Raw genomic sequence first — 27927 nt, 5'->3', positions numbered from 1 at the left:
TATTCCATTTAGTTGTCTAATTCTCAGCTAGCAGTGCGTATTGCAACTTGACAAATGAAATGCTATTCAAAGGTAAATGTCTCCCTCTGGTGGCCATGTAAGTACACAGACGATTGTGATGGATTATGCAGCAACAGTTAAGACAATATTTCCCTAGAAGAAATACGCGGATGAATTTGATATAGATACATATACTGACTTTTCCAATGTTTTTATTAGTTGGAATCTTGTTCTAGATTTGTATTGCCTGTTTGTCATTGATATTACTAAGAGTAAGACCAGTACTGTACAAATTACATTTGATAAACATGCACAACTCCCCAGCCAGCACCATCTCCAAAAGCATATTCAACAAGCTACAATAAGACCAAGATAATGGTACTGTAGTTCTACACACACTTAATACAGCAGCGATACAACACAGAACTGAAAGTAGGTAAATATTCTCAAAACGGAGACCAATATGTGTGCAAATATGCGTTTACCTGTGCGATGTTCAAATGAAAAAAAATATTCAAAAATTGGAGTTAAATGAAAAGCCTAGTAGTCATCATGCCAATTAAATGTTCTTTTAAAAATGACACTGATTAAAATGCTGGAACCAGTTTAAACGCTATGGTTACTTTACTGAGATGAGTAACTTTGGAAGGGATAAACAGTAAGGCAAACTAATAACATGGATTTATCACCAAGATCAGGATATACTGTATACATTTCCCTCTTCATTTAAAGGATTTCCTGCCTTTGCCTCACCTTAACCGAGCCAGTTAAGGACTATTCACATCAAACTCCTTTTGCACCCTACATGTTTGTTTCTGGCTAAAGGAGGCTTGTGAACTAATTTTACATGTTGCTCATCAAAGCCTAATTAACAGACAACATTTTTGTGTTTGAATGGGAGCCAATGTTGAGCATGGGAGCCAAACATTCTTCCAACATGTTGAGCTGATGTGGTGGGATAGAGAAAGCAAAATACTAAGCCGCCATTGAAGGGCGACCCCGTTTGACCATTTTAATACACCCTTCTTTCCTTGAGGACATCACTAACATAGGTGAAAGCAATGGTGTAACCATCTTTTCACCTATCCACACAGATGAGCCTCAAGGTAAAAATACATTTTAGAGGTATTCAAATCCGAATCAAAATGTGTATTTATCACATCAAATAAAATCTTATTGGTCACACACACACATTTAGCAGGTGTAGCAAACAGGTGTAGTAGACCAACAGTGAAATGCTTAGTTACGGGCTATTCCCAAGGGCCCAGGTTAGGATTTATGGTAAATAAAAACATGAAATAGTCTTGAACGGGAGCCCAAGGCACAGTCAGTCCTGAAAAAACACGTCATAAGGGAGGGTGTCCGGAGGCGTATAGTTTAGGATTAGCAAACAGTAGAATGCCTTCACCTTGTATTGGGAGTTTCAGGTGGGTGTTGACACCACTGACAGGGTAAGTATCTCAACTGATTAGTTGCTGCTATATGTAAAGCAGAAAATGTTTACCACATTGTGTGGCCTATTGGCAGGTCATCAGATAATCTATAGAAACAAGGATAAGCAGCATTTAAAGACATCCCATTAGTTTAATTTCCAGTGCATGTTTTCATCTTCACACTGAGCATACTTTAGCTGAATACCATAATCGCTGATATAATCTTAGAATCCAAAAGAGACAGGAGAAGAACAAGACAGACATCATATAGGCCTAGCAGAGATAACTGCTCTACTGAAGAAAGACTTAATGTACCTGACAGATAGTTACTATGTATTGTGACACTTCCATATTTGAAAGAGAAAGCACTTCTTCGCCACCAACGTAGAAACCCATTATTTCACAGGAGTCTACAACCTTCTCTGTAGAGACCTACAGACAAAGGCAAACTGATATTGTATGAGTAGTCTTCCATCTCTGCATGAATAGGCACCCTTAGACAACTGTCATTCAAGGCTCAAAGTCAACCTTGAATACACGACTTTCCAAGTAACAATTTCCCCATGTAATAATCAAGCCATTCCGATGTTTATGTATGGATCGAGTACATAAACAGAAGAGATCCATGTCTTTAAAAATCTTAATTTGAAATATTTAGATTGTTTATCAGTGATGGGAAAACATGATTAAATACCATTTCACTTGAACAGCTGCAGTTTATAAAAGCAAAGGATAGTTATATCTACCTAATATATATATATATAGTTGTTACCGAGTCAGGAGGCAATCTGCTGTCTAATCCACTACATCTGCAGAAATACCCGCACATCCAGCAGTGGCAGAAAAGAATCCATCATACCTAGTCCTAAAATCATTAACAGAAAAGAATCCATCATACCTAGTCCTAAAATCATTCAAATAGAAGTAAAATATATACACTGTTGTGATTGTGTAGAAGTCCTGAGACTAGAGTTTAGCATATCAACATCATGTGTTTGCGTTGGAGTTTAAACTTAGAATAGCATTGAAATACATTCTTGCGTCATTTCAATGTGGAGTTTGATAGATCACCTATCAAAATGTTAACTGACCTCTGTTTTAATGTCCAGTAGTAACAGCTTTTTACTGCTTCGAAATACAAAAACAAACTAATTTCTAGTCAGCTGGGGAAATTACTAAGAGGTTGTTTGATTGTGACGACTCTAAAATGCCCATTTAAGATTGGATCTCTAGTAATGGCATCTATGTTGCGTGGAACAAGGCCATTATAACAGCAGCAACATATTCTACATTTCCTGCCATTATTACAATTGTATACAGAGACATTGACGGTTGTCCATACAGAAACTTTGTATCTTAAGTTGCTCGAGTGGGTCGTTTCATGGCCATGGGCTCCTTGGCCCATGCTAGGCATAAAGAACACATTTACACAAACTGTTTTCATCACAGTACAGGCACATAAAATTGGTGTATGAATCAACCAAGTCCCACTGCAGTACTGTACACATGAACATGGTCATATCGTTTCTGACATTGGCTTGCAGACGGGTCAATGACAGTGTCACACACCTGGATTTTAGTGTGGTTTTGTGTGTGATTTGAGTGTGTGGGGTGCGTGTGCAAGGATGTCAGGATAACAGATCCATAAAGAAAGGCGGCTCTGAGGGCTTTCTGACAAACCATACATGGGGAGTAACAGACGTAGGCTGGCAAGCAACTGAAGTGTACTTCCCTGTTAACACCTGAGGAGGCCATTTTGAAGAGTCCCACACAGGTCTCCAGAGACAGAATAAGGAGAGAGCGGGATCATGGGGGGATAGGAGGATAAGAGCATCCCCAGGAGCAGCTCCCAGGTTGGTGTCTGTGGTATGGGAGTGAGTTGGGGATAGAGAGGAGTGGCATGTAGCATAGGATCAGTTTCCAGGCCACAGGTCCCTGGAACCAGGTAACCATCGGAAGAGGGGGGAATGAGGGTCTGGTCTGGTGGTGGCTACAGTGTGGAGGAGAAGACCTTAGAAGATCTGGATCATGGACTCCCGAGACTTGCCTACGCCAATCCATTTCACTGTGGGTGAAAAGTACTTATTGAATAGCTTGACCAATAAAACAACAAAATGTCCCCAAATATGGTCCACACCTGTGACCACTACAAGGTAGTGTCACCCCATCTGAATCAACCTGCTATCTCCAGGTGTTAAGGAGAGGGGGGTTCTTACCGGGCACACCGAGGTGCTCCTCAATGTAGCGGACGTATTTCTGGGCGTTCTCTGGCAGCTCATCAAATGTTCTGGCGGTGGAGGTGTCACTGTTCCAACCTGGCAGGGTGTCATACTGAACCTCAACGCTCTGTAAGACTTCTTGGTTGGCTGGGGAGAGTTGGGCACAACGTCAGGCCATTGGCTGCCATAAACTTAAGACAACAAGACTTGGAATACTGCAATTAAAAATATAGCATAGCTCCCTTATTCAGTTCACTTTATCCTCATTAAAAAGTACAGAAGCATCATAGTTTTTGTATTTATTGATGATGAGTAGCCTACCTGGAAAATTAGGTATATTTTTACCGTCCACAGAATACGACACACCAACTTTGATCTCAGGGAGCACATCCAAGATGTCTAGTTTGGTGAGAGCTAAGCTGAATGGGAGGACAACAGAACATTGGGAGTTTAGCAGGCATGTTCACCAACACCCAAATACAGAATGTGTACAAAGCTGAAGTTTATTCAAGTACACTACATGGTATGTGGACATCCCTTAAAATGAGTTGATTCGGCTATTTCAGCCACTGACGGGTGTATAAAATCTCCATGGACAAACATTGGCAGTAGAATGGCCTTACTGAAGAGCTCAGTGACTTACAATGTGGCACCTCTATAGGATGACATTTCCAACAAGTCAGTTTATCAAATGTATGCCCTGCTAGAGCTGCACCAGTTTAACTGTAAGTGCTGTTATTGTGAAGTGGAAACGTCTAGGAGTAACAGAGGTGCCGCGAAGTGGTAGGCCACACAAGCTCAGAACTGGACCACTGAGCTCTGAAGCTTGTAAAAATTGTCTGTCCTCAGTTGCAACACTCACTACTGAGTTAAAAACGGCCTCTGGAAGCAACGTGAGCACAATAACTATTCGTCAGGAGCTTTATGAAATGGGTTTCCATGGCCGAGCAGTCACACACAAGCCTAAGATCCCCATACGTCAGCTGGAGTGGTGTAAAGCTCACCGCCATTGGAATCTAGAGCAGTGGAAACGTGTTCTCTGGAGTGATGAATCAAACTTGACTGGCCTGACTGGCCCTGACCTCAACCCCATCGAACACCTTTGGGATGAATTGGAACGCCGATGGCAAGCCAGGCCTAATGGCCCAACCTCACTAATGCCCTTCTGGCCGAATGGAAGCAAGTCCCTGCAGCAATGTTCCACCATCTAGCGGAAAGCCTTCCCAGAAGAGTGGAGGCTGTTATCACAGCGAGGGGGGGGACCAAAATCATAATGCCCATGATTTTAGAATAAGATATTCGACAAGCAGGTGTTCACATACTTATATTGAGACAGTAAGTAAAAAGCGGGAGGTGTGGTGATTGACAGTACAGAGTTGAAGGGGGTGTGGGGACTCACGCAGTGAAGCCGTTGATCATGTGGGCGTATTTGATGAGCACCAGGTCCAGCCAGCCACATCTCCTTTTACGTCCCGTGGTTACGCCCACTTCTTTCCCCCTTGTCTGCAGGAGCTCCCCAATGTCCTTGGAGAAGGAAACAGGCAGACCCTTAAGGCTCAGATTCACTTTAAGACCCTGACAAAGTAAAACATGGACATGTCAAGCTTGAAATGTGTCCATTCTCTGTCCTGTACAGGTTGAGGATTTGGTTATTCTGATTTTGCTGGGATTATTTCACAAGTGCTATCAGAGGGAATGGTTCAGCAACTACCCTTCCCAAAACCATTTGTTGTTTCAATACCCACATGCCTGAGCCTGTTGGGGTTCACAGAATACTCACTGGAATTCAGAACACTGATGACTCAATTGGCAGCTATGCCATTCCACCAACATTAACACTACAGTCTACATTCCTCTACTCACACTGGAAACAGAGCAGGAAAGAATTTGCACCATGTGAACCAATATGACTCTAGCCCGTAGCTTTCAAAGGCAGGAAGACATGGCTTCCCTCAAGTTAGAAAGACAGGCTGACTTTCTTACATTGAACTGCTCTGAGGGAAAGGCTCCGATGCCAACCCGGGTGGTGTAGGCCTTGACCACGCCATACACCTCACCCACGTTCTGGGGCGGCATGCCGAGCCCCGTACACACCCCGCCCACTGTGCAGTTAGACGAGGTCACGAAAGGGTATGTCCCTGAAACAAAAACACAACATACCAAAACGATAAACATCTTATTTCCTCTTCCTCTGATAAAACAGATGACGAATTCGTACAGAGGATTATCATATCACAATGACTGTATTAACACAGCTTGTAATACGAGTAAAGGAAACTAAATGATTCAGTCTTAACATGACATGCAAACAATCTCTCCGTGTCAGGTCTCTGTCAGGTGTGCTTAAACAGAGGTGAACTTTCCAGTCCACACTAATGGGTCTTTCAGGTCAGGGGAGGGAGAATTTCACCACTCCCATACATGTCTGCACAGGTGCAAAAACCATTCTCCTTTATGCAAATAGCATTAGGACGGCCATACGATACCCCCCACTTTGAACTACTACCATTGTATCAATGAAAAGGAACATGGTGACCTTCAGTACATAGCAACCCTCTCCCTCATTAAGTTATGTTCTGTGTGTGGTCTCTGGAGTGCAGCCACTCCAGAGCAGCCAGCATTTCTCAAGAGTCACGCGTGGTGTAGGAGTGCTCTCTGGTGTTAGGCTCAGTGAACATGTTGTTCCAATCCTCTGACAACACTGTTTCAATGGAATTAACTCACCAGTAAAAATTAGCTTGTTTAATTCAATAGGGGTTAATTGGCCATTTACACAATAACCTTGGGGGATACTCACCGAAATCAATATCCAAGAGGGCAGCGTTGGCTCCTTCCACCAGGATATTTTTGGGAGGTCCATGTAAGGCCCCGTACATGTAAAAGACCCCGTCTCTCACCATAGGCTTTACCTTCTCCACGTAATCCTGGACAAGAGCACACCACGCAAACACTTGGCCCAAGAATTACACTGAAATGTAGGACATAACCCCTATGTTAAACCAGTGATGATAACTTTATTCAACTGATATGGAGGACCTGTAGCTCACCCTCAACTTCGACAACTCCCCATCGATGTCAATCACCAGGGTCGGATACATAGACTGATACTGTGAGGCTAAGACTTTAAATCTACAAAAAGTAGACATCACAGTTACATTTTTATCTAACTGGAGCTAGTTGTACTCTGAATAAAGGGATAGTCATTATTGGCCATATGCGGACAAGGCCACACCCTCACCTTTCAGAGAACTGTGTGAAGTCAGACATGAGGTCACATATCCGGAGGCCGCTACGGGCTGCTTTGGCTGAGTACACCGGGCCAATCCCCTTTTTCGTTGTTCCGAGGCTGGGTGAGGAATAAGGGGAAACAAAGTAAATGCTTAACAATACTGAGTCACTGACTCAACATTAACCACACACACACACACTCACACCCACACACTTGTCCTTCAGCCAGTATGTGTGTGTGTAGGGTCAGACATGTGACAGTTGTAGGGAAGTAGCTAGGCCAGGGGACTTTTCTAAGGAGTATTTATGGGGCTGGAACGTCACCTGCTGCCCTGCTGCTGACTGAAACAATGTTGCTGCAGTAAGGGTTGGAGAGCATCACAGTCACATGGTGCTGCTAGGGGATATCTGGTGACGTCAGGTCCCTGGTCTGATGTAAGGTAGGGTATGACTTCATGTGGGAAAGGACTTATCAGTGAGAATATAAGTGGTCTTCTGGAGCTGAGACAGGGTATCATGAGTACTAACTCCTTCAGTAAAGATACTAAAAGAATGCAGGTCAGGTGCACCATGAGACAAGTCACGCTCATACTACAGGAGATGTAATCCAAGCCTGTTTAACTCGGTTATCTGCCTCGCCCAGAGGTAAGAGTGAAGTTGTAATGCCTTAATGTGTTGAAATTCCACAACTTGTGATATAAGCCTATAATGAGTGACTTGCCCTTTTACTACCCATGGGAGAGAAACACAATAACTAGCTGTTGAGCATGTTCCAACGCTGCAGATAGAATTCTTGTGTAAAACTATCAGGGCGGTGGCCTTATTTTGATGCCCAACAAAAGCTTAAAAATGCCCAGCATATCAGAGCGATGTCCTGAGTTTAAGCCTGTGCTTACCACCCTCTTCTCAGAATCAGATTGGGCGTCTCCATTACATGACTAACTGGTAACAGTAACCTCTGATAGTTAACAGTGTAGAAATCCTACACTGTAGCTAGAGGTTACTGTTACCAGTTAGTCATGGAGCTATTGCAGGTTATTGTAATGTAGCTATTGCAGGTTACTGTTACCAGTTAGTCATGGAGCTATTGCAGGTTATTGTAATGTAGCTATTGCAGGTTACTGTTACCAGTTAGTCATGGAGCTATTGCAGGTTATTGTAATGTAGCTATTGCAGGTTACTGTTACCAGTTAGTCATGGAGCTATTGCAGGTTATTGTAATGTAGCTATTGCAGGTTACTATTACCAGTTAGTTCTTTCCTGTTCTGACAATGACTATTTCCAAACATGAGTAATACAATGATGTATCACTATATGGGAGATCATAAAGGTTTACCATTGCATTAACCCCAGACTACAGTACAAGCAAATTATCATCACATTTCCTTCAGGCAGCACTCAAGGCAAAACTGTTAAAAAAGTGAAAACAGCTCCACAACAATGGCGCAGAGAGAGAAAAAAAGTGATATTTAATATTGACATCTCTGGAGACTTCGCAGTCAGTTGAGGTTGTTTCAGTACGTATGCTACACTTACTAAGCTAAAAAGGTTTTTACTGGGTATCTGCCATAGGACAGGGGAATCTTGTTTTTCAGCTCTGCTTCAAGCTGAAGTCAGTTGAGGTTGTTTCATCTAACAAGACTAGACGCATAGAAGGGCTAATATACTACACATTCACCCATAGGAGAGGGAAATCCTGCTTTTCAGCACTGCTGCAAGCCAAACCATTAGAGCCATCCTCTCTAATCCAGGAGAATGACAGGTGGTAGGTAGGGTTCTTACTTCTTGCCTGCTTGCTCTTGTCTCTGCTGCTCTTGCACACCGTCGACCGCTTGATGGAAATCAAAAACTGTGGGAGGTAGAGAAGGGCAAACTCACAATCCTGTCACCTCACCCCCTTTTCTGCTCCTTATTGAAACCTAGCGTCCCAATTATCTCCCCTTTCTCCCAGAAGTGTGCCCTTGTGCAGTTGACTCCTCCCACACATTAAAAGCATTGGATTGGTGTAAGCTTGGATGAGAAGGTGTTGGAGAATCAACAATAAACTTATACCAATACTTTCCTTTTAAATCCATGAAGGGAAGTGAACAGTAGAGTCTCTCATCCAGTCAGAAATGGCCCGTCTTTCTCACACTAGTCCCTAAAGTGGCCTTGCAAAGGCACTACTACGCAATCGCTGTTTATAAGAAGTGTCCTTTTTTGGCATCTCGCTGCGTTGACTTAAACGTTTGGCACTTCTTTGACAATGAGCAGGGAGACAAAACGACTCAAGGCACAACAAGTCTAGTGGAGCAGAGTTCACCACTCAAAGGGTAAAGAAATCCATACATACTAAGGACCAATAACGCAACAATCAATTCACAGCTAAGACAGTTCGCATAATTTCTGTGTGTAAAATGTAACCTGTCAGTGCTAAATCATTTTTTTCCCTCCACACCTATTCAGATAGCAAAATGGGCCGAGTTTGGGCTAGCGGAGGGAGAAGACTGAATAATGTAGCCTAATACAAGTCAGTCATTCTGATTTTAAAAAAAGAAAAAAAAGGTGCTATTTAACATTCAGAGCGAACATGACTGATGTCCTGGAAAACTGAAAGCCAGTCCACCGATTTAAAAACAGGCCTTCGGAGTGCATCTTGGGTTAAATCAGTCTTAATGTTTGCACAAAATACGAAAGGGCCCCAAAACAGCAAAGCTAATTAACCTGTTGGGGTGTAGGGGGCAGTATTTTCACGGCCGGATGAAAAACACACCCAATTTAAACAGGTTACTACTCTGGCCCAGAAACTAGAATATGCATATTATTAGTAGATTTGGATAGAAAACACTAAAGTTTCTAAAACTGTTTGAATGGTGTCTGAGTATAACAGAACTCATATGGCAGGCAAAAACCTGAGAAAAATCCAAGCAGGAAGTACAAAGTCTGAGAATTGTAGTTCTTTTGATTCTCTATCGAAACTACAGTGTCTGTGGGGTGACGTTGCACTTCCTAAGGCTTCCATTGGCTGTCAACAGCCTTCAGAAAGTGGTTTGAGCATTCTCCTGTAACTGGGCAGATAATAGGAGCTCAGTTACTGAGTGGACTGCCTGGCAACAAAGGGATTGGATATGTGCCGTCACGCGAGCGCGCCGTTCCTTCTTTTTCTTCTTGAATGAATATGCCATTGTCCGGTTGGAATATTATCGCAATTTTACGTTAAAAATAGCATAAAGATTGATTTTAAACAGCGTTTGACATGCTTCTAAGTACGGTAATGGAACATTTTGACTTTGTCTCTGGTACCGCGCTTGCGCGGTATACCTTTGGATAGTGACCTGAACGCACGAACAAACAAAACGGAGGTATTTCGGACATAAATATGGAGTATATCGAACAAAAACAACATTTGTGGAAGTAGCAGTCCTGGGAGTGCATTCTTACGAAGATCAGCAAAGGTAAGACAATATTTCTAATACTGAGTTTAGGTTGCCCCGAACTTGGCGGGTGTCTGTAAGCTATTGAAAAATGTGCTTTCGCCGTAAAGCTATTTTAAAATCTGACACAGCGGTTGCATCCAGGAGTAGTCCATCTATAATTCTTTAAATAATTGTTATATATTTTGTCAACGTTTATGAGTATTTTTGTAAATTAATGTGCACATTCACCGGAAGTTTTGGTGGAAATACATTTTCTGAACATCATGCGTCAATGTAAAATGCTGTTTTTGGATATAAATGTTAACTTTATCGAACAAAACAAACATGTATTGTGTAACATAATGTCCTAGGTGTGTCATCTGATGAAGATCGCCAAAGGTTAGTGCTTCATTTAGCTGTGTTTTGGGTTTTATTGACACATGTCCTTGCTTGGAAAATGGCTGTGGGATTATTTTTGTCTATGTACTCTAACATAATCTAATGTTTTGCTTTCGCTGTAAAGCCTTTTTGAAATCAGACAATGTGGTTACATCAAGGAGAAGTGTATCTTTAAAATGGTGTAAAATAGTTGTATGTTTGAGAAAGTTGAATTATGACATTGTTGTTTTTGAATTTGCCGCCCTGATATTTCACTGGCTGTGTCCCGCAAGTGGGACGCTAGCGTCCCACGTGGCCCATAGAAGTTAATTGGCCACTTTCATCCCCCAACCTCCACATAACAGAAACATGTTCCCCATGAAAGCCATGCAGCATTTTTAACCGCTTGTTTATGAGGAACTCTTCTGGGCACCAGCTTTACACTGACATTCACTAGCTAAGAGACCAACTGTTGATACTCAAAACATTGTAATGCCTTCATGATGAAAATAAAAACATTGATAGAAATTAAGCAGACTAATTATTCCCCTTAACAGATAGCCAAACATGAGCATTGCACATTGTCTCCAGTCCTACAGCCTTCTAAACTCAGCAAAAAAAGAAACGTTCTCTCACTGTCAAAAGCATTTATTTTCAGCAAACTTAACATGAGTAAATATTTGTATGAACATAACAAGATTCAACAGACAAACTGAACAAGTTCCATAGACATGTGACTAACAGAAATGGAAAAATGCTTCCCTGAACAAAGGGGGAGGGGGTCAAAATCAAAAGTCAGTATCTGGTGTGGCCACGAGCTGCATTAAGTACTGCAGTGCATCTCCTCCTCATGGAATGCACCAGATTTGCCAGTTCTTGCTGTGAGATGTTACCCCACTCTTCCACCAAGGCACCTGCAAGTTCCTGGACAATTCTGGGGGGGAATGGCCCTGGCCCTCCGATCCAACAGGTCCCAGATGTGCTCAATGGGATTAAGATCCAGACTCTTCGCTGCCAATGGCAGAACACTGACATTCCTGTCTTGCAGGAAATCACGCACAGAACGAGCAGTATGGCTGGTGGCATTGTCATGCTGGAGGGTCAGGATGAGCCTGCAGGAAGGGTACCACATGAGGGAGGAGGATGTCTTCCCTGTATTGCAGTGTTGAGAATGCCCACAATGACAAAAGCTCAGTTCGATGATGCTGCGGCACACTGCCCCAGATCATGACGGACCCACCACCTCCAAATCGATCCCGCTCCAGAGTATAGGCCTCGGTGTAACGCTCATTCCTTCGTCGAAAAACGCAAATCCGACCATCACCCCCGGTGAGAAAAAACCGTGACTGGTCAGTGAAGAGCACTTTTTGCCGGTCCGGTCCAGCGACGGTGGGGTTGTGCTCATAGGCGACGTTGTTGCCGGTGATGTCTGATGAGGACCTGCCTTACAACAGGCCTACAAGCCCTCAGTCCAGCCTCTCAGCCTATTGCGGACAGTCTGAGCATTGGAGGGATTTGTGCGTTCCTGGTGTAACTCAGGCAGTTGTTGCCATCCTGTACCTGTCCCGCAGGTGTAATGTTTGAATGTACCCATTCCTGTGCAGGTGTTGTTACACAAGGTCTGCCACTGCGAGGACGATCAGCTGTCCGTCCTGTCTCCCTGTAGCGCTGTCTTAGGTGTCTCACAGTATGGACATTACAATTTATTGCCTTGGCCACATCTGCAGTTCTCATGCCTCCTTGCAGCATGCCTAAGGCATGTTCAGGCAGATGAGTAGGGACCCTGGGTATCTTTCTTTTGGTGTTTTTCCAGAGTCAGTAGAAAGGCCTCTTTAGTGTCCTAAGTTTTCACAACTGTGACCTTAATTGCCTACCGTCTGTAAGCTGTTAGTGTCTTTATTAACTGTTTATGTTTCATTGATGAAGCATGGGAAACAGTGTGTAAACCCTTTACAATGAAGATCTGTGAAGTCACTTGGATTTTTACAAATTATCTTTGAAAGACAGGGTCCTGAAAAAGGGAAGTTTCTTTTTTTGCTGAGTTTATATAGTAAAGAGACTATAGTTGGGCTGAAGTCCTGGATTTAAATGCCCTTTGAGTATAAAGAGGCCTGATAAGGCAGGGCTTACCAATGTGTGCTCTGTCTGAAATGATCAGCCTCTTGTCCCAGCCCTCCAGACCTGAAAAAAACATTTGATATCACCATTAAGCAACATGGCAATCTTCTAGGCATGGGAGTAAAAAGGGACTTAAACTATTAAATAGGATAGCTCCTTCGTACTCACTTTTGCCTTTGCACAAATTCTTCTCAGCCTCCTCGAAGAGGCCAGGCAGGTGGATCACTACCCCATTACCTGTGGGATAGACCAACACAGGCAACACGGAGGTTATGGAGAAACTGATGCATCAGTAACCATTAAGGAAAGGGCAGTGAAAAACCCCAAATTGAATTTGATCTCAAGTGTTGTGGGCTATAAAGAGCTAAATACTCCATCAGAAAAACAGGTCTGCTGTTCCACTGAGCAGCGAGCAATCAACATTAAGGCCAGAAATTAAACTAATGTGGAGAGGGCCATAACCTGTTCTGCACAATCAGCCTTATTCAAGATGACTTTTTCTCATGGCAAACAGTGCTCAGGATTCTGAAGAGTCCTGAACACCTGTTTGGGCTCTGATAGCCTGAATGTGGAGCTCAACTAGACAGCAATAGTAGACGGAAAAGGATTGATCCACTTAACATTCTATATGTTGAACTGCTGACGAGCTGTGGGTTGAGAGCCAGAGGACATATTTGTTATGTGTTGCCAAAATATACTAGACGTCAGACCATTAGCAAAATGAAGTTACTGCAGATAAAATGTCATCTATAGCACTCTACTGCGTTAGCCTGCGAGTTGGCTCCCAGTCAAGTCAATCACTTGTTGTGTGGCATCAGGCAAAGCTGGAGCTATTAGAATATAATACAGATTGGCTAGATTTAGATGGGAGAAGTCATTAATATTGGCTGCTTGCATACAAAAGTGTGTATGGAAACCGCACAGCAGATACAATAAACAAACATTTGTTTTTTTAAAGACTAGAGATTATAACTGACTTAGTAGTAGACCATGAGAGTTATTTCACAGCTCAATTCTTATTGTGAAATCATCTTTCCTGTTCATTCCTCGGTCCAGCAGCTGTGTTCCACCCACCAATGAAAGCAGTGACTTTGGGGTTGATAATGCCGCTGGGTAGAAGATGGAAGTCATACTCCACAGAGTCCACCACCACCGTGTGTCCTGCATTGTTTCCACCCTGCAGAGAGAGACACAGTCAGTCACCATGGAGCCACACATGACAAACATTGTGAAACAAAAATCACACCAACAGAAGCAATGTGAAAGGCTAAAGCTTTACTTTTCACGATTTAACGTTGGACATGGAAGAAACATCAAACTCGCCCCAATATTTTGGAGAGTGTGATGTTCTTTTAACACATATGGTTTGAGATCAAGTCTCTGACCCTGGAACTCTGACACAGACCTGAGACCAAAAAGCCTACCTATCCTACCTACCAACATTACACCATGGTACAGATTGCTCAGTCATAGCTGAGGGACACAGGATCTACAGCCATTTTAGCGGGCAGTCCGAGGAGATACAAATCAGCCACTAAAGGGTTGGGTGATTCTAGCGTCTTGTCTTCATATTAGTTTAACACACAAAAGTCCATCCAAGTCTAACCATGAGTGCTTACAAAATAACATTAAACCATTTTTAAATCTAAGATGACATGAGAAAATTGCTTGCACCCAGAGAGAGAACATCCAGTGCCTTTGGCATGAACTCTACAACTGGAGGAGTCTCCTTGTGCTGGTCTGGGGAGGGGTTGCATGAGTAATAAGTCAGTCTGGTTTTGCCCCATGCCTTTACCCAGCAACAAGCAGGCCTGGGCTCAGTTTCCCTAAAGTATTTTAACGCTAAGTTCATCATTAGAACCTTCGCAGGAGCATAGTTAAATCTCAGAGCGGTTTCCCAAAACCATCGGTAATAAAGTTGCACTTGAAAACGCTCATTATTTACCAACTGCCTCAGAGCACTCGAGCAGACCACTAGAAACAGCTAAGTGCGTCGTTAAATGTTTTTGTTTGCCTGCATGCGTACCTTTATTCACAGAAGATGTTCGTTAAACATAGAATCATGTTCATGGTCATTTCCATGTAAAAGGACACATGAGCACCAACCTGTTAAGTAATTTGGCTGAGTTTCCTGTTTCCTTTTGTGAGGGTGGATACTTTGTTTTTGCCGAAACACTCAATTTGTAACACTTATGAACTCAGAAGTTACTCAAGCAGCTGACCGACCTACGCAAGATTTTACTTCTGGGTTAGCCTTCCAGAAATTAGCTTTAGAATAAGCCGCCTCAATATTTGCAGCCATATAAGTAGTCATCTCTCTAGGAGCTGATCTGCCGTCAGTACTGTGGAATAATTCTGATGTTATGGTAAGATTTGAATAGAGAAAGCTGATCTGAGAGCAGAACTGACTTTTGATCACATCAGTACACACATGCTCCAACGACGCACTTAGCGAACGTTCTTTCGAGGTGGTGTTTTGGAAAACGCATGTAACATCTTTGGCCATTAAAGGAACAACGCATCGTTAAAACACTTGTAAGCTTAAGCTCCATCGCTATCGGGAAAGCGTACCCTGGGCTATTCCTGGCCATGGCAGTGCTTGGACGAGTGAAGGGGTGTGCGTGTGCGTAGATGCCTCTCCTTTTTTGTTGCATTTATGATGTGCCCCCAGCTGCCTGACCTGCAACAGGGGGCCGCGCCGGACGTGTATCCTTACTGCCGTTCGGTGATGGCTGTTTTCAATGAATGGGACCCACCTGGTTCGTGTGGGGTTTCAACATGTGAACAAAGGCTGACCAAAAAAACATGACCTGCAAATCTGAGAATGTGGATAGATTTTTAAATTCTGCCTATACCATGGCTTCTACCTTTTTATCAGTTTGAGATATGGCCTCATCTCCCACTGCTGCATACTTTCCATTTGTCACTTCAGGCTTGCTTGACCCACTTGGCAGCTATTGCCATAAAGGCATTTATTATATGCGGCAATAGTTAACTCAAAGAGACACTTGCTGAGATGAACCAAGTCGTAATTCCCAACAATAACCTGGAACATTCTCTAATGTGATATGTATCCGTTCGCCTCCCGTGACTGTCACAGGACTGCTAGTCTCCCTTGGACGATGTCCAATGTTCTCCACCTAAAATTGGCTGGTGCAATTAATCCCATTGGGTCTGAAGGGGTGAGGGGGGCACAGGGAAGAGCAGCCTCTGAGTGTCAGGATTTGCAGGTGGTAGGATTAGTCCATGGCTTGCCACTTTAGCACCTCAGTTGAAAGTCACAGAATACCATCAATTTATAGTGTTTTCCTGAATAGCATGCCTGTGACAGCATAATTTCCTATGAACTGATATAATTAGGAAACTTTATTAATTTGACCATCTACAGTTCTGAGCCTGGAGAGTAATGCAGCCACATTGACTTACAGCGCATTCTGAAAGTATTCAGACCCCTTGACTTTTTCCACATTGTTACATTACAGCCTTATTCTACATTTTCCCCCGCTCAATCTACACACAATACCCCATAATGACAAAGCGAAACAGGCCAAGAAATCTTTGCATATATATATATATATATAAATGAAATATCACATTTACATAAGTATTCAGACTAGGCTCAGTACATTGTTGAAGCACCTTTGGCAGTGATTAAAGCCTCAAGTCTTCTTGGGTACGACGCTACAAGCTTGGCACACCTGTATTTGGGGAGGTTCTCCCATTCTTCTCTGCAGAGCCTCTCAAGCTCTGTCAGGTTGGCTGGGGAGCATCGCTGCACAGCTATTTTCAGGTCTCTCCAGAGATGTTCGATCAGGTTAAAGTCTGGGCTCTGGCTGGGCCACTCAAGTATATTCAGAGACTTGTCCCAAAGCCACTCCTGCATTGTCTTGGCTGTGTGCTTAGGGTCATTGTCCTGTTGGAAGGTAAACCCTACGCCCCAGTCTGAGGTCCTGAGTGCTCTGGAACAGGTTTTCTTCAAGACTCGCAGTACTTTGCTCCATTCATCTTTCCCTTGATCCTGACTAGTCTCAGTCCCTGCCGCTGAAAAACATCCGCATGGCATGATGCTGCCGCCACCATGCTTCACCGTAGGGATGGTGTCAGGTTTCCTCCAGATGTGACGCTTGGCATTCAAGCTAAAGAGTTCAATCTCGGATTCATCAGACCAGTGAATCTTGTATTCCTTAGGTGCCGTTTGGCAAACTCCAAGTGGGCTGTCATGTGCCTTTTACTGAGGAGTGGCTTCCTTCTGGCCACTGTACCATAAAGGCCTGATTGGTGGAGTGCTGCAGAGATGGTTGTCCTTCTGGAAGGTTCTCCCATCTCCACAGAGGAATTATAGAGCGCTGTCAGAGTGACCATCGGGTTCTTGGTCACCTCCCTGACCAAGGCCTTTCTCCCCCGAATGCTTAGTTTGGCCAGGTGGTCAGCTCTAGGAAGAGTCTTGGTAGTTCCAAACTTCTTCAATTTAAGAACAATGGCGGAAACTGTGTTCTTTGGGACCTTCAATGCTGCAGGAATGTTTTAGCACCCTTCCCCAGATATAGGACTCAACATAATTCTGCCTTGGAGCTCTACGGACAATTCCTTCAACCACAATGGCTTGGTATTTGCTCTGACATGCACTGTCAACCGTTGGACCCTATATAGACAGGTGTGAGCCTTTCCAAATCAAGTCCAATAAATGTAATTTACCACAGGTGCTCCAATCAAGTTGTAGAAACATCTTAAGGATGATCAATGGAAACAGGATGCACCTGAGCTCAATTTCAAATCTCATAGCAAAGGGTCTGAACACTTATGTAAATTATATTTCCTTTTTATTTGTATGAAACTTGCAAACCTTACAAAATCCTGTTTTTGCATTGTCATTACGGGATAATGTGTGTAGATTGGATTAAAATGTCTTCCCCCCTCATTTTACAATAAGGCTGTAACCTAACAAAATGTAGATAAAGTCAAGGGGTCTGAACACTTTCTGAATGTACTGTATATATACACACACACGGAATAATGAATCTTTCTATGACCCTCTTGTTTCTCTGATTTGTCAGTGTTTTTTGGTTACGCCAATAGCTTGGACATGAGCCTCCAACAGATCAACATTTAAATAATTGAGATCACTACAAGGGTTCTGAACAACCTGCAATTACTAGATTAGAGAACTCAAAAAGAGCATACGCCCAGAACTAGAAAACATCTCCATAGCAACGATGTGCCAAACAGTGGCCCCATGTAAAGCATTAGGCCTAGCTATGTAAAGAGATCTGTTACCTATTACTAGCCAGTGGGGCGTTTCCTGACAGACCAATAGGCTCAATAAATGAAGAAAAAAAAAAGTACAATAACTGACAAAGGTAGACGTAAAATGAGAGTAATACAGCCATACAAACATCCTTGCATAACCCTGTGGCTCTCTTCCTCAGGTTGCCAAAATATAGGCATGCTAGAAAACCTGTTTTACCTCCACATGCAATGGATGGCCTGAAACAGGACACTAAGACAGCAGGTGGCAGGACTGTAACATGCTGACCACACCGGTTGCGTGCGTGAGGGTTGCAAAATAAATTTACACATACATGTTATTCAATCATTGCACCCACATTGCTCGCGAGCATCTGCGTGGCCAGAAGCTAAAATAGAAATAGAACCTATTTGTGACGCTCAACACGCTGCAAGTCTGGCCTCACCCATCACCTCACTGGTTTTAAGAGCATATACCCACGTGCCATCTCATTGGTGTTGAGGAACATATAGCCACGTGAGTGATTGAAAGATGAACTGACCCAGTCACAGTACTGCACCATAAAGTTGGTTGCCAGCTGACATATAAAGTCCAAATAAGTAAAAAAGAAGCCTGAGGAAGGAGTAGAGATGAGAAATGAATTTGGTTTACCATTTTATCTGTGGATTAAAAGTCAGAGTAGAGGACCTTGTGCATTTCAGGTAACAGCCCAATGTTTATAGCTAGCTAAATTGCCGTAAACGTTTAATGCTTTGACATATCCCCAAATTAATATAATTGGTTCAGAGTATGTTTTGATATTTCAAGCTGCTTGTCCTGATCACTTCTGGTGTGGGTGAACAAAATCAGCATGTAAGAACCCTGCTCTAAGGACAGGTTCCTTCTCACACCTTGGAGATATCTGTGGACCAGGGAACAAACCCAAATTGCTCTCTATAACCAGGTTTCCATCCAACCTTTTTATGTGAGTAAAGTACATGACGGATTAAAAAAAAAAAACATGTCACGACAGGCATGGTGGAAACAGCACGTCAGTAAACTTTCCAAATAACTTATCCATAACAATCTCATGTAGGTAGCCTAGCCGCACTGTATCTGCTAGCTATTGGCTAGAGTGCAAGTGCCAAGACCGGAGCAGAGATAGTCGCTATAGAATTCAACATTCTGACAGAGTTGAAAATGTGATAGAAACTCAACCACAGAAGTTACTTATACGTGCACTGATCAATTTGATGGAAACATCTCGTGGGAAAATGCGCATATTGTTTTTATGCCGATTTTAGAATATTGGCATGAAAATCTGTCGACAATTGGATGGAAAGCTCATGAGGAATGTCTGTCTTTGTGCAAGACATGTCCGGAATCAAGCCAAAGGCTGAAAGAGGTATCAGGTAAACGCAGCGATCCAAATTCCTGCCTTCCTTGTCTCATCAAAGCTTTACGGAGAATGACTAAGAGCTTTGACAGCATTAATTCTCAGAACTGTATGTGGCAGTTAAATAAGAAATTAAATCCCCATGATAGCCTAGCAACATCTTGCATTTAATAGAGTTGGAATGCATTCCCAAGTCCTGAAAAAAATAAAATAAATAATAAATAACACCCTGAAAATGCATCCGATTTTATACTCCATTTTGAGCTTTTTAAAATCAGGAACTCTATTTCGCCTCTGGCCATCATACAACTTGGCGGTGATCATAAATATCACGATCACATTAAAAAGGTTGGTGTGATCCCCAAAGACAACAATTCACTCATGGTCACTTGGGCAGCCACTTGAGAGCAGCAGAATAGAGTATCAGCACTGATACTTAATTAGTAAGACTTGGAAATGTGCTCCTTGTTGTCCTTTCAACCTCGTGTTGCATGTAAGAAAAACCTCAGATTGCTGTCACAGCTTTTTTTTTTTATATATAAAAAGAGGAACACTATTCTCCCTCTTACACACACGCAATTGTGTAACATAAGCATTCCATTAAATGATACTCAGCGAGAAGACATTACATCGAATCTTCTCACACAGAATCTACAACATGGTAACTACAGGACTCAAACAGCAGACCCAATGATGCGTTTCAGCTAGGGATGCACGATAAATCTGAACATATCGGAATTGCACGATATTAGCTAAAAATGGCAACATCGGTATCGGCCCAATGTCTAGTTGAACGCAGATGTAAAAAAACCAATGTCAAAGCTACCGTGCATACCTATATAACGTAGGTACTGGACGTACCGACGCCACGTAAAATTTTGCGGAACATAGTACAACACAGCATTCCTAACCTAGCCCACAATGTCTGCTGTGTGGATGGAGCAGTCAACAAGTGGAGCAGTCATTTGAAAGAGAAAGAACATTTCAGCGAGACAACAAAGGCGAAATCCATTAAACCAAGATAATGGAATTCATTGCGCTTGACATTCAACCGTTCACTGTCGTAGGTGATGTTGGCTTTCGCAGACTGGTTTACGGGTGCGCGACTCTACCAAAAGCACTATTTAAGATGTTGCCCTACCGGAGTTACACAGCAATAGCATCACTGCTATTAGCTTCACGACATACTTACTATGGAACACAGTTTGGGTCTTCGCGTGTCAAAAAGTAATCAGTAGCACTGTCAAAGCTGTACAAAAAAATCTGCAAACAAGTAAACACCGGCCACGAACGATGCGTTTACAATACCGCATTGGTAATAAAGCATCATTTGTTCGACCGCAACTTCTGGGGTAGCTAGCTTTAGCTTGGTACCTAGCTAGCACCAATACAACCAGCCTGAAAACAATGACCAGTAGAAACTGCAGTCATTTTCATTTTTCTTAGCAATGATTTAGGAATCCTTGTGAGTAAGTATTAGCTAGGTAGCCACTTGTTCGCCTATTGAAATTGGACTTCAGTTCATGAAAATAAATAGCTAGCCAGCTACTTAACCCTGTTGCCCAAAGCTAACGTTATAATCAGCCAGCTAGCTTCATCTGGATAGTGAGCTCAACCGGAACGAGTTGTGTGTTGTGAAGCTAGCCACAATAAGGACAGGGAACAATAGTGGAATTTGCAGTTTGCCTTCAAAATAAAAATGTCATTGACAGTGATGCAAATTCATACAAAAATAGTAGAATTATGCCATACTTTTTTTTGAAGGCTAACCGCAAAATCCACGATTGTGGCTAATCCTTATCATGGCTAGCTTCACATAGATGGGTCCAACCACCAATAAGAACGGTCTTATAAATTAGGGTTATTTTAGATGACACCTAGCTATATAGTTAGCCAGGTAACTATAGCTACTGAAACAGATGTCGTTTTGCTATGTTTTTCGGGGAAGAACTACATTGTTTGCTTCCATTTTATGACCAGCACTGTAGATACGGGAGACAACTTTACCAGCATCATAGCATACGTAACGATGAACCGTTGTGACACATGAAATACGAGTGATAGTGTAATAACTACGTAAAAAAACATGAACGCGTTAAATTATTTGATGTGCAGTCATATTGAGGTCCTGATTGATCAACAAGCTTATTTGACATGTCAAAGTGTTATTTGACATGCTTCTTTTTTTGGCACGCGAAGACCCAAACTGTGTTCCATTGAAATCCTGGTTGAGAATGAAATGACTGAACAAATAAACAATGAAACAGCACAAGTAAGTGAAGGAAATAGGTTGAGACATAAGTAACTGCCAACAAAATAACATTTGGGTCAGTGTGGTGTGTGTGTGTAACCTTTATTTAACTAGGCAAGTCAGTTAAGAACAAATTCTTATTTACAATGACGGCCCGGACGACGCTGGGCCAATTGTGCGCCGCCCTATCACTGCCAGATGTGATACAGCCTGGATTTGAACCAAGGATTGTAGTGACGCCTCTTGCACTGAGATGCAGTGCCTTAGACCGCTGCGTCCGTGTGTGTGTGTGTGGGGAACTATACTAGAATGCTTAAAAGTCCGCAAAAATGTTAAATAAATATCGGTATCGTTTTTTTGTCAAGGAAAAAAAAGTTGGATATCGGTATCGGCCAGAAATGTCATATCGGTGCATCACTAGTTTCAGCGCACGAGCTTAACTAGCTAATGTCGTCATGACATCGCCTACAAGCGTGATCAGGGAGTTATATTCAAGAAGCAGTTTTAGCCTCCATGCTTCAACGCTTAGTTGTTGCGGAAATCGACCCGAGATTGTGTTAACTTCGTGCATGCAACTTCATCTCGCCGAGTCTACCTTTAATTGGTTTATTTTTACATGCCTATAGCCTTGGCAGCGCACCAGCTACAGAGTGGAGAATTATTGCTATGCCAACCTGTTATCAATTCATAGTGACGGGAGGGGCGCATAAATCAGGGTTTAAAGTTCACCGTCACAGCGACGGATTTCCATCATATAGATTCTGCAGAGGATGTTTTTGAGATCAGTGTAGATCCACAATAAAAATCTTTGGGGTCTGGTTTGGAGATGACATAGAACAGACATGCTTATGCATGTAGGCTATGAAATACACTGCTCAAAAAAATAAAGGGAACACTTAAACAACACAATGTAACTCCAAGTCAATCACACTTCTGTGAAATCAAACTGTCCACTTAGGAAGCAACACTGATTGACAATAAATTTCACATGCTGTTGTGCAAATGGAATAGACAACAGGTGGAAATTATAGGCAATTAGCAAGACACCCCCAATAAAGGAGTGGTTCTGCAGGTGGGGACCACAGACCACTTCTCAGTTCCTATGCTTCCTGGCTGATGTTTTGGTCACTTTTGAATGCTGGCGGTGCTTTCACTCTAGTGGTAGCATGAGACGGAGTCTACAACCCACACAAGTGGCTCAGGTAGTGCAGCTCATCCAGGATGGCACATCAATGCGAACTGTTGTAAGAAGTTTTGCTGTGTCTGTCAGTGTAGTGTCCAGAGCATGGAGGCGCTACCAGGAGACAGGCCAGTACATCAGGAGACGTGGAGGAGGCCGTAGGAGGGCAATAACCCAGCAGCAGGACAGCTACCTCTGCCTTTGTGCAAGGAGGAGCAGGAGAAGCACTGCCAGAGCCCTGCAAAATGACCTCCAGCAGGCCACAAATGTGCATGTGTCTGCTCAAACGGTCAGAAACAGACTCCATGAGGGTGGTATGAGGGCCCGACGTCCACACGTGGGGGTTGTGCTTACAGCCCAACACCGTGCAGGACGATTGGCATTTGCCATAGAATACCAAGATTGGCAAATTCGCCACTGGCGCCCTGTGCTCTTCACAGATGAAAGCAGGTTCACACTGAGCACGTGGCAGACGTGACAGAGTCTGGAGACGCCGTGGAGAACGTTCTGCTGCCTGCAACATCCTCCAGCATGACCGGTTTGGCGGTGGGTCAGTCATGGTGTGGGGTGGCATTTCTTTGGGGGGCCGCACAGCCCTCCATGTGCTCGCCAGAGGTAGCCTGACTGCCGTTAGGTACCGAGATGAGATCCTCAGACCCCTTGTGAGACCATATGCTGGTGTGGTTGGCCCTGGATTCCTCCTAATGCAAGACAATGCTAGACCTCATGTGGCTGGAGTGTGTCAGCAGTTCCTGCAAGAGGAAGGCATTGATGCTATGGACTGGCCCGTCCGCTCCCCAGACCTGAATCCAATTGAGCACATCATGTCTCGCTCCCTCCACCAACGCCACGTTGCACCACAGACTGTCCAGGAGTTGGCGGATGCTTTAGGCCAGGTCTGGGAGGAGATCCCTCAGGAGACCATCCGCCACCTCATCAGGAGCATGCCCAGGCGTTGTAGGGAGGTCATACAGGCACGTGGAGGCCACACACACACTACTGAGCCTCATTTTGACTTGTTTTAAGGACATTACATCAAAGTTGGATCAGCCTGTAGTGTGGTTTTCCACTTTAATTTTGAGTGCGACTCCAAATCCAGACCTCCATGGGTTGATAAATTGGATTTCCATTGATTATTTGTGTGTGATTTTGTTGTCAGCACATTCAACTATGTAAAGAAAAAAGTATTTAATAAGATTATTTCATTCATTCAGATCTAGGATGTGTTATTTTAGTGTTCCCTTTATTTTTTGGAGCAGTATATATTCCAAAATATTTTATTTCCCTCTGTTAAGCTGTTTGCACTGAACTCACATGCATGAATGTTGCTGACACTCCAATGTATTGCTTTTTGAGCTCCAGACATCGATTATCTGAAGAAAAATTATAAACATTCTCTGAAGATGGTATTCCTCAGCACAGGAACAATATAGTGAGGACAGAGACTCATTCTGGTCTGCGCACATTTTTTTGTGCGTTTTTCTTTTGTGGCAGGCCATCTAATAATTCGGTCAGTTAAAAGTTGTTTAACTAATTTCACTATCTGACAATGGTAGGCTTTAAATTACATTGACTTTGCTCATGGTTTTCCATTTCTAAGCCTTAATGAACGAAGAGTCGTTTGGGAGAAAAATGAATGGCTCTTTTAGGTTAATGGAGCCAAATGATTGCATTTGAATCTATGGCAATTTGAATGCACAGAGATACCATCACGCGATCCTGAAGCCCAATCTCGTGCAATTTATCCACTGCCATCACCTCATGTTACAGCATGATAATGCACGGCCCCATGATGCAAGGATCTGTACACAATTCCTGGAAGATGAAAATGTCCCAGTTCTTCTATGGCCTGTATACTCACCAGACATGTCACCCATTGAGCATGTTTGGGATGCTCTGGATCAATGTGTACGACAGCGTGTTCCAGTTCCCGCCAAAATCTAGCAACTTCACACAGATTAGGGCCTAATGATTTTATTTCAATTGACTGATTTCCTTATATTAACTGTAATTTAGTAAAATCCTTAATTTTTGCATGGTGAATTTATATTTTGTTAAGTGTAAAAATAATTTCTGGGCTCGTTTCTGGAAGTGGAAATTACATTTTAGATAGTGTCAGCATAATTGTATTTTTCATTCATTTGAGTTGAATGCCCTTTTAAAAAGTTACCAGAACTGAGCTTCAGTCCTTCTATATAAAAATTATCCTGAGGACCTAGTCTTTTGTGTCATCGTGCCTGATCACCGCACATTGTGGAGCTCACAGTAGAGGCTAGAAAATATGTATGCTTCAGGGGAAAGTTGAGTAACTTTCACAATAAATTATGACTAGGCTACCAAATGTGAACCTTCTCCAATCCTGCCTTGAGCAGAGTCACCCATTTGAAGAGGACTGAAAGGACAAGAAAGACAGAAGCCTAGTGAACATTAAACCTACAGTTATAAAGGCCAGTGTTGTACGGACATGAGAAACACCCACACTGCAATGACATTGATAAGGTGACCATAGACTGAGTCAAAGAAACTGATAACAGCCAAAATGCAGTCTACATAAGGCAGACACCATGGTTTTGTGGAATGCACTCGACCCAGAATAGGCTTAGCTAGTTGGCTTGCCAATATTTCTTTGACAGCCACATTTAACGTACACAAAAGTTAGTCAGATGCATTAACTGCTGTCTTTAGACACTTGATACTTCAATGACAGGTGAGAAAGTAGACACAGAGATGCACTTGCTTGTACAGTGCCTTCAGAATGTATTCAGACCTTGACTTTCCACATTTTGTTATGTTACAACCTTATTCTAAAATGGATACAAAGACACATTCTCTCAATCTACACACAATACCCCATAATGATAAAGCAAAAACAGATTTTTAGAAATATCACATTTGCATAAGTACTCAGACCCTTTATTCAACCTCCAAGCAAGCTGTCATGTGCCTTTTACTGAGGAGTGGCTTCCTTCTGGCCACTACCATAAAGGCCTGATTGGTGGAGTGCTGCAGAGATGGTTGTCCTTCTGGAAGGTTATCCCATCTCCACAGAGGAACTCTAGAGCTCAGTCAGAGTAACCATCAGGTTTTTGGTCACGTCCCTGATCAAGGCCCTTCTTCCCTGATTGCTCAGCGGCCAGCTCTAGGAAGAGTCTTGGTGGTTCCATACGTATTCAATTTTAGAATGATGGAGGGCACTGTGTTCTTGGGGACCTTCAATGGTGCAGAAATGTTTTGGTACCCTTCCCCAGATCTGTGCCTTGACACAATTATGTCTGAGAGCTCTACGGACAATTCCTTCGACCTCATGGCTTGGTTTTTGCTCTGACATGCACTGTCAACTGCGGGACCTTGTATAGACAGGTGTGCGCCTTTCCAAATCATGTCCAATACATTTTATTTACCACAGGTGGTCTCCAATCAAGTTGTAGAAACATTAAGAAATATCAATGGAAACAGAATGCACCTGAGCTCAATTTAGTGTCTCATAGCAAAGGGTCAGAATACTTATGCAATTTTTTTGTGTGTTTTTGCTTTGCCATTATGGGGCATTGTGTCTAGATTGATTATGGAAAAACAAATAATCAAATCAATTTTATAATAGGTCTAACTTAACAAAATGTTAGAAAAATCAAGGTGTCAGAATACTTTCCTTAGGCACTGTACGTGCAACAGTATTAGAAGTCTGAATCACCTTGCAATGCTAGACTGTACTAAAAAGAAAATGCTAAACTAGGCCATCTTATCTGGTGTTAAGTCGTGAAATATGAATGTAGCCAGCTCTGGCTAGCTATAGTTACGATATAATTCAAGGTGACATTAGCAACGCAGTGCTTGACGTTCATCGATAATTTATTTGGTTGCTCGAGTAGCTAACGTTAGCTAGGTGTCTGGCTTGCTTAGATAACTAGTTACCCACTGCAAGCCAATAATTGAGCTAGTTAAGTACAAGTCTGACCAGAACCCACATGTTTCATACATAGATAAACATTTTTACTAACGTTAGTTTACTAATTACAACAAATCCAGCTTTAACTAGCTAACGTTAGTTAACTTAATTTTCTGGCTACGTCGGGGGCTAGTTCTCATTTTAGTTAAAGTCAGTACACAACCGTGGCTAACTTGTTAGCTTAGAGAAAGATATCTTAGTAGACCAATATTGGACAAAAGGAGTTACTCGTTACTCCAAGAACCTTACATGTTCTGTTTAAAGGGCAAATTGGCTCTGGAAATACTACATCTAACGTTAAACGTTAATCGATTAGCAATTGCGGTACAGTTATAGAAACAAATCCCTCTAACATCACATCAAAATATTTACACAAATGTAAAATAAAACACCTCACACCGTTTGTCGTTTAACAGTTGCAGACGACAATATTTTTTAGGGACAAAACATTTGTGGCGTCCGTTTATACAGCAGTAACAGTTACAGGTGTTCGGGGACGCAGATACTAAGCTAATTAGTACAGGTACTGTAACATTAGTCCACTGTTTTCCGTAAACAAGTGTTGTGACCTGGACATATGGCTGTGTAGGAACCATATAAAAAGGTGTATCAATTTAACCTTTAGTTTTTTTGAAAATTATCTGTCGCCGATATGAAAGCTAAAGTCCTAATTTGTTTCCAAAATGTGTACCTCAAGCGATGCGTGTGCATCGAGCGTCACGGGTCTGACTTAAAATACTCCCACCCTACAGAAGACGCCTTAGTCATTTGACTATATGTATGGAACTGAGATTCATGACCAGAGGCTAGGTAGTTAGCTACACGTTATTTGTAACCGCAACCACATGTTTCGAATGTCCTCCAGCTAGCTTGCTAGCTAGCATACATGATCATTTACCTGGCATCTGCAAACGATATCAGCGTCCTGAGCGAGCAGGTCCACAACCTTCCCTTTGCCCTCGTCGCCCCATTGAGCCCCAAGCACTACAGTCACTCTGTTGCCAATATTTGGTCTGGCCACGTGTGGCTCTGTACTAGTGCTATGGGCTGCACCGTTCGGCACCGCATCTTTGCTCTTACTCTCCGACATGACCATCTGCGTCTCTCTCTCTTCACGGCAAGCTGGTTTTGGTAGTCGTGGTTGCAAACTAGTTAGCTC

General features: G+C 42.8%; 1 protein-coding gene across 1 annotated transcript; it reads right to left on the bottom strand.

Moving 5' to 3' along the window:
* Nucleotides 1–195: 195 nt before the first annotated feature.
* On the bottom strand, nucleotides 196–27927 carry adss2 (adenylosuccinate synthase 2). The gene is made up of 13 exons (XM_014179953.3): nucleotides 27667–27927; nucleotides 13846–13948; nucleotides 12940–13008; nucleotides 12784–12834; nucleotides 8663–8729; nucleotides 6891–6998; nucleotides 6700–6781; nucleotides 6450–6576; nucleotides 5636–5790; nucleotides 5052–5176; nucleotides 3974–4071; nucleotides 3650–3799; nucleotides 196–3498 (listed from the first exon to the last, which is right to left on the bottom strand). The coding sequence occupies exons 1-13, from the start codon at nucleotides 27862–27864 to the stop codon at nucleotides 3446–3448; spliced, it is 1386 nt and encodes a 461-aa protein (XP_014035428.1). The 5' UTR covers nucleotides 27865–27927; the 3' UTR covers nucleotides 196–3445.

This window comes from Salmo salar, chromosome 28 (assembly GCF_965601325.2).
Source record: "Salmo salar chromosome 28, fSalSal1, whole genome shotgun sequence".
Classification (NCBI taxonomy): Eukaryota; Metazoa; Chordata; class Actinopteri; order Salmoniformes; family Salmonidae; genus Salmo; species Salmo salar.
This window is presented reverse-complemented; position numbering and strand designations above follow the sequence as displayed.

Bases quoted from the DNA above. Each gene is read 5' to 3' on its own strand.
- adss2 (XM_014179953.3), bottom strand. From the start codon at position 27,864: ATGGTCATGTCGGAGAGTAAGAGCAAAGATGCGGTGCCGAACGGTGCA. The intron at 5,177-5,635 runs GTAAGAAAGTCA...TCCTTCTCCAAG, and splicing joins TTCCCTCAGAGCAGTTCAAT to GACATTGGGGAGCTCCTGCA. The intron at 4,072-5,051 runs GTGAGTCCCCAC...CCTCCCATTCAG, and splicing joins ATGATCAACGGCTTCACTGC to CTTAGCTCTCACCAAACTAG.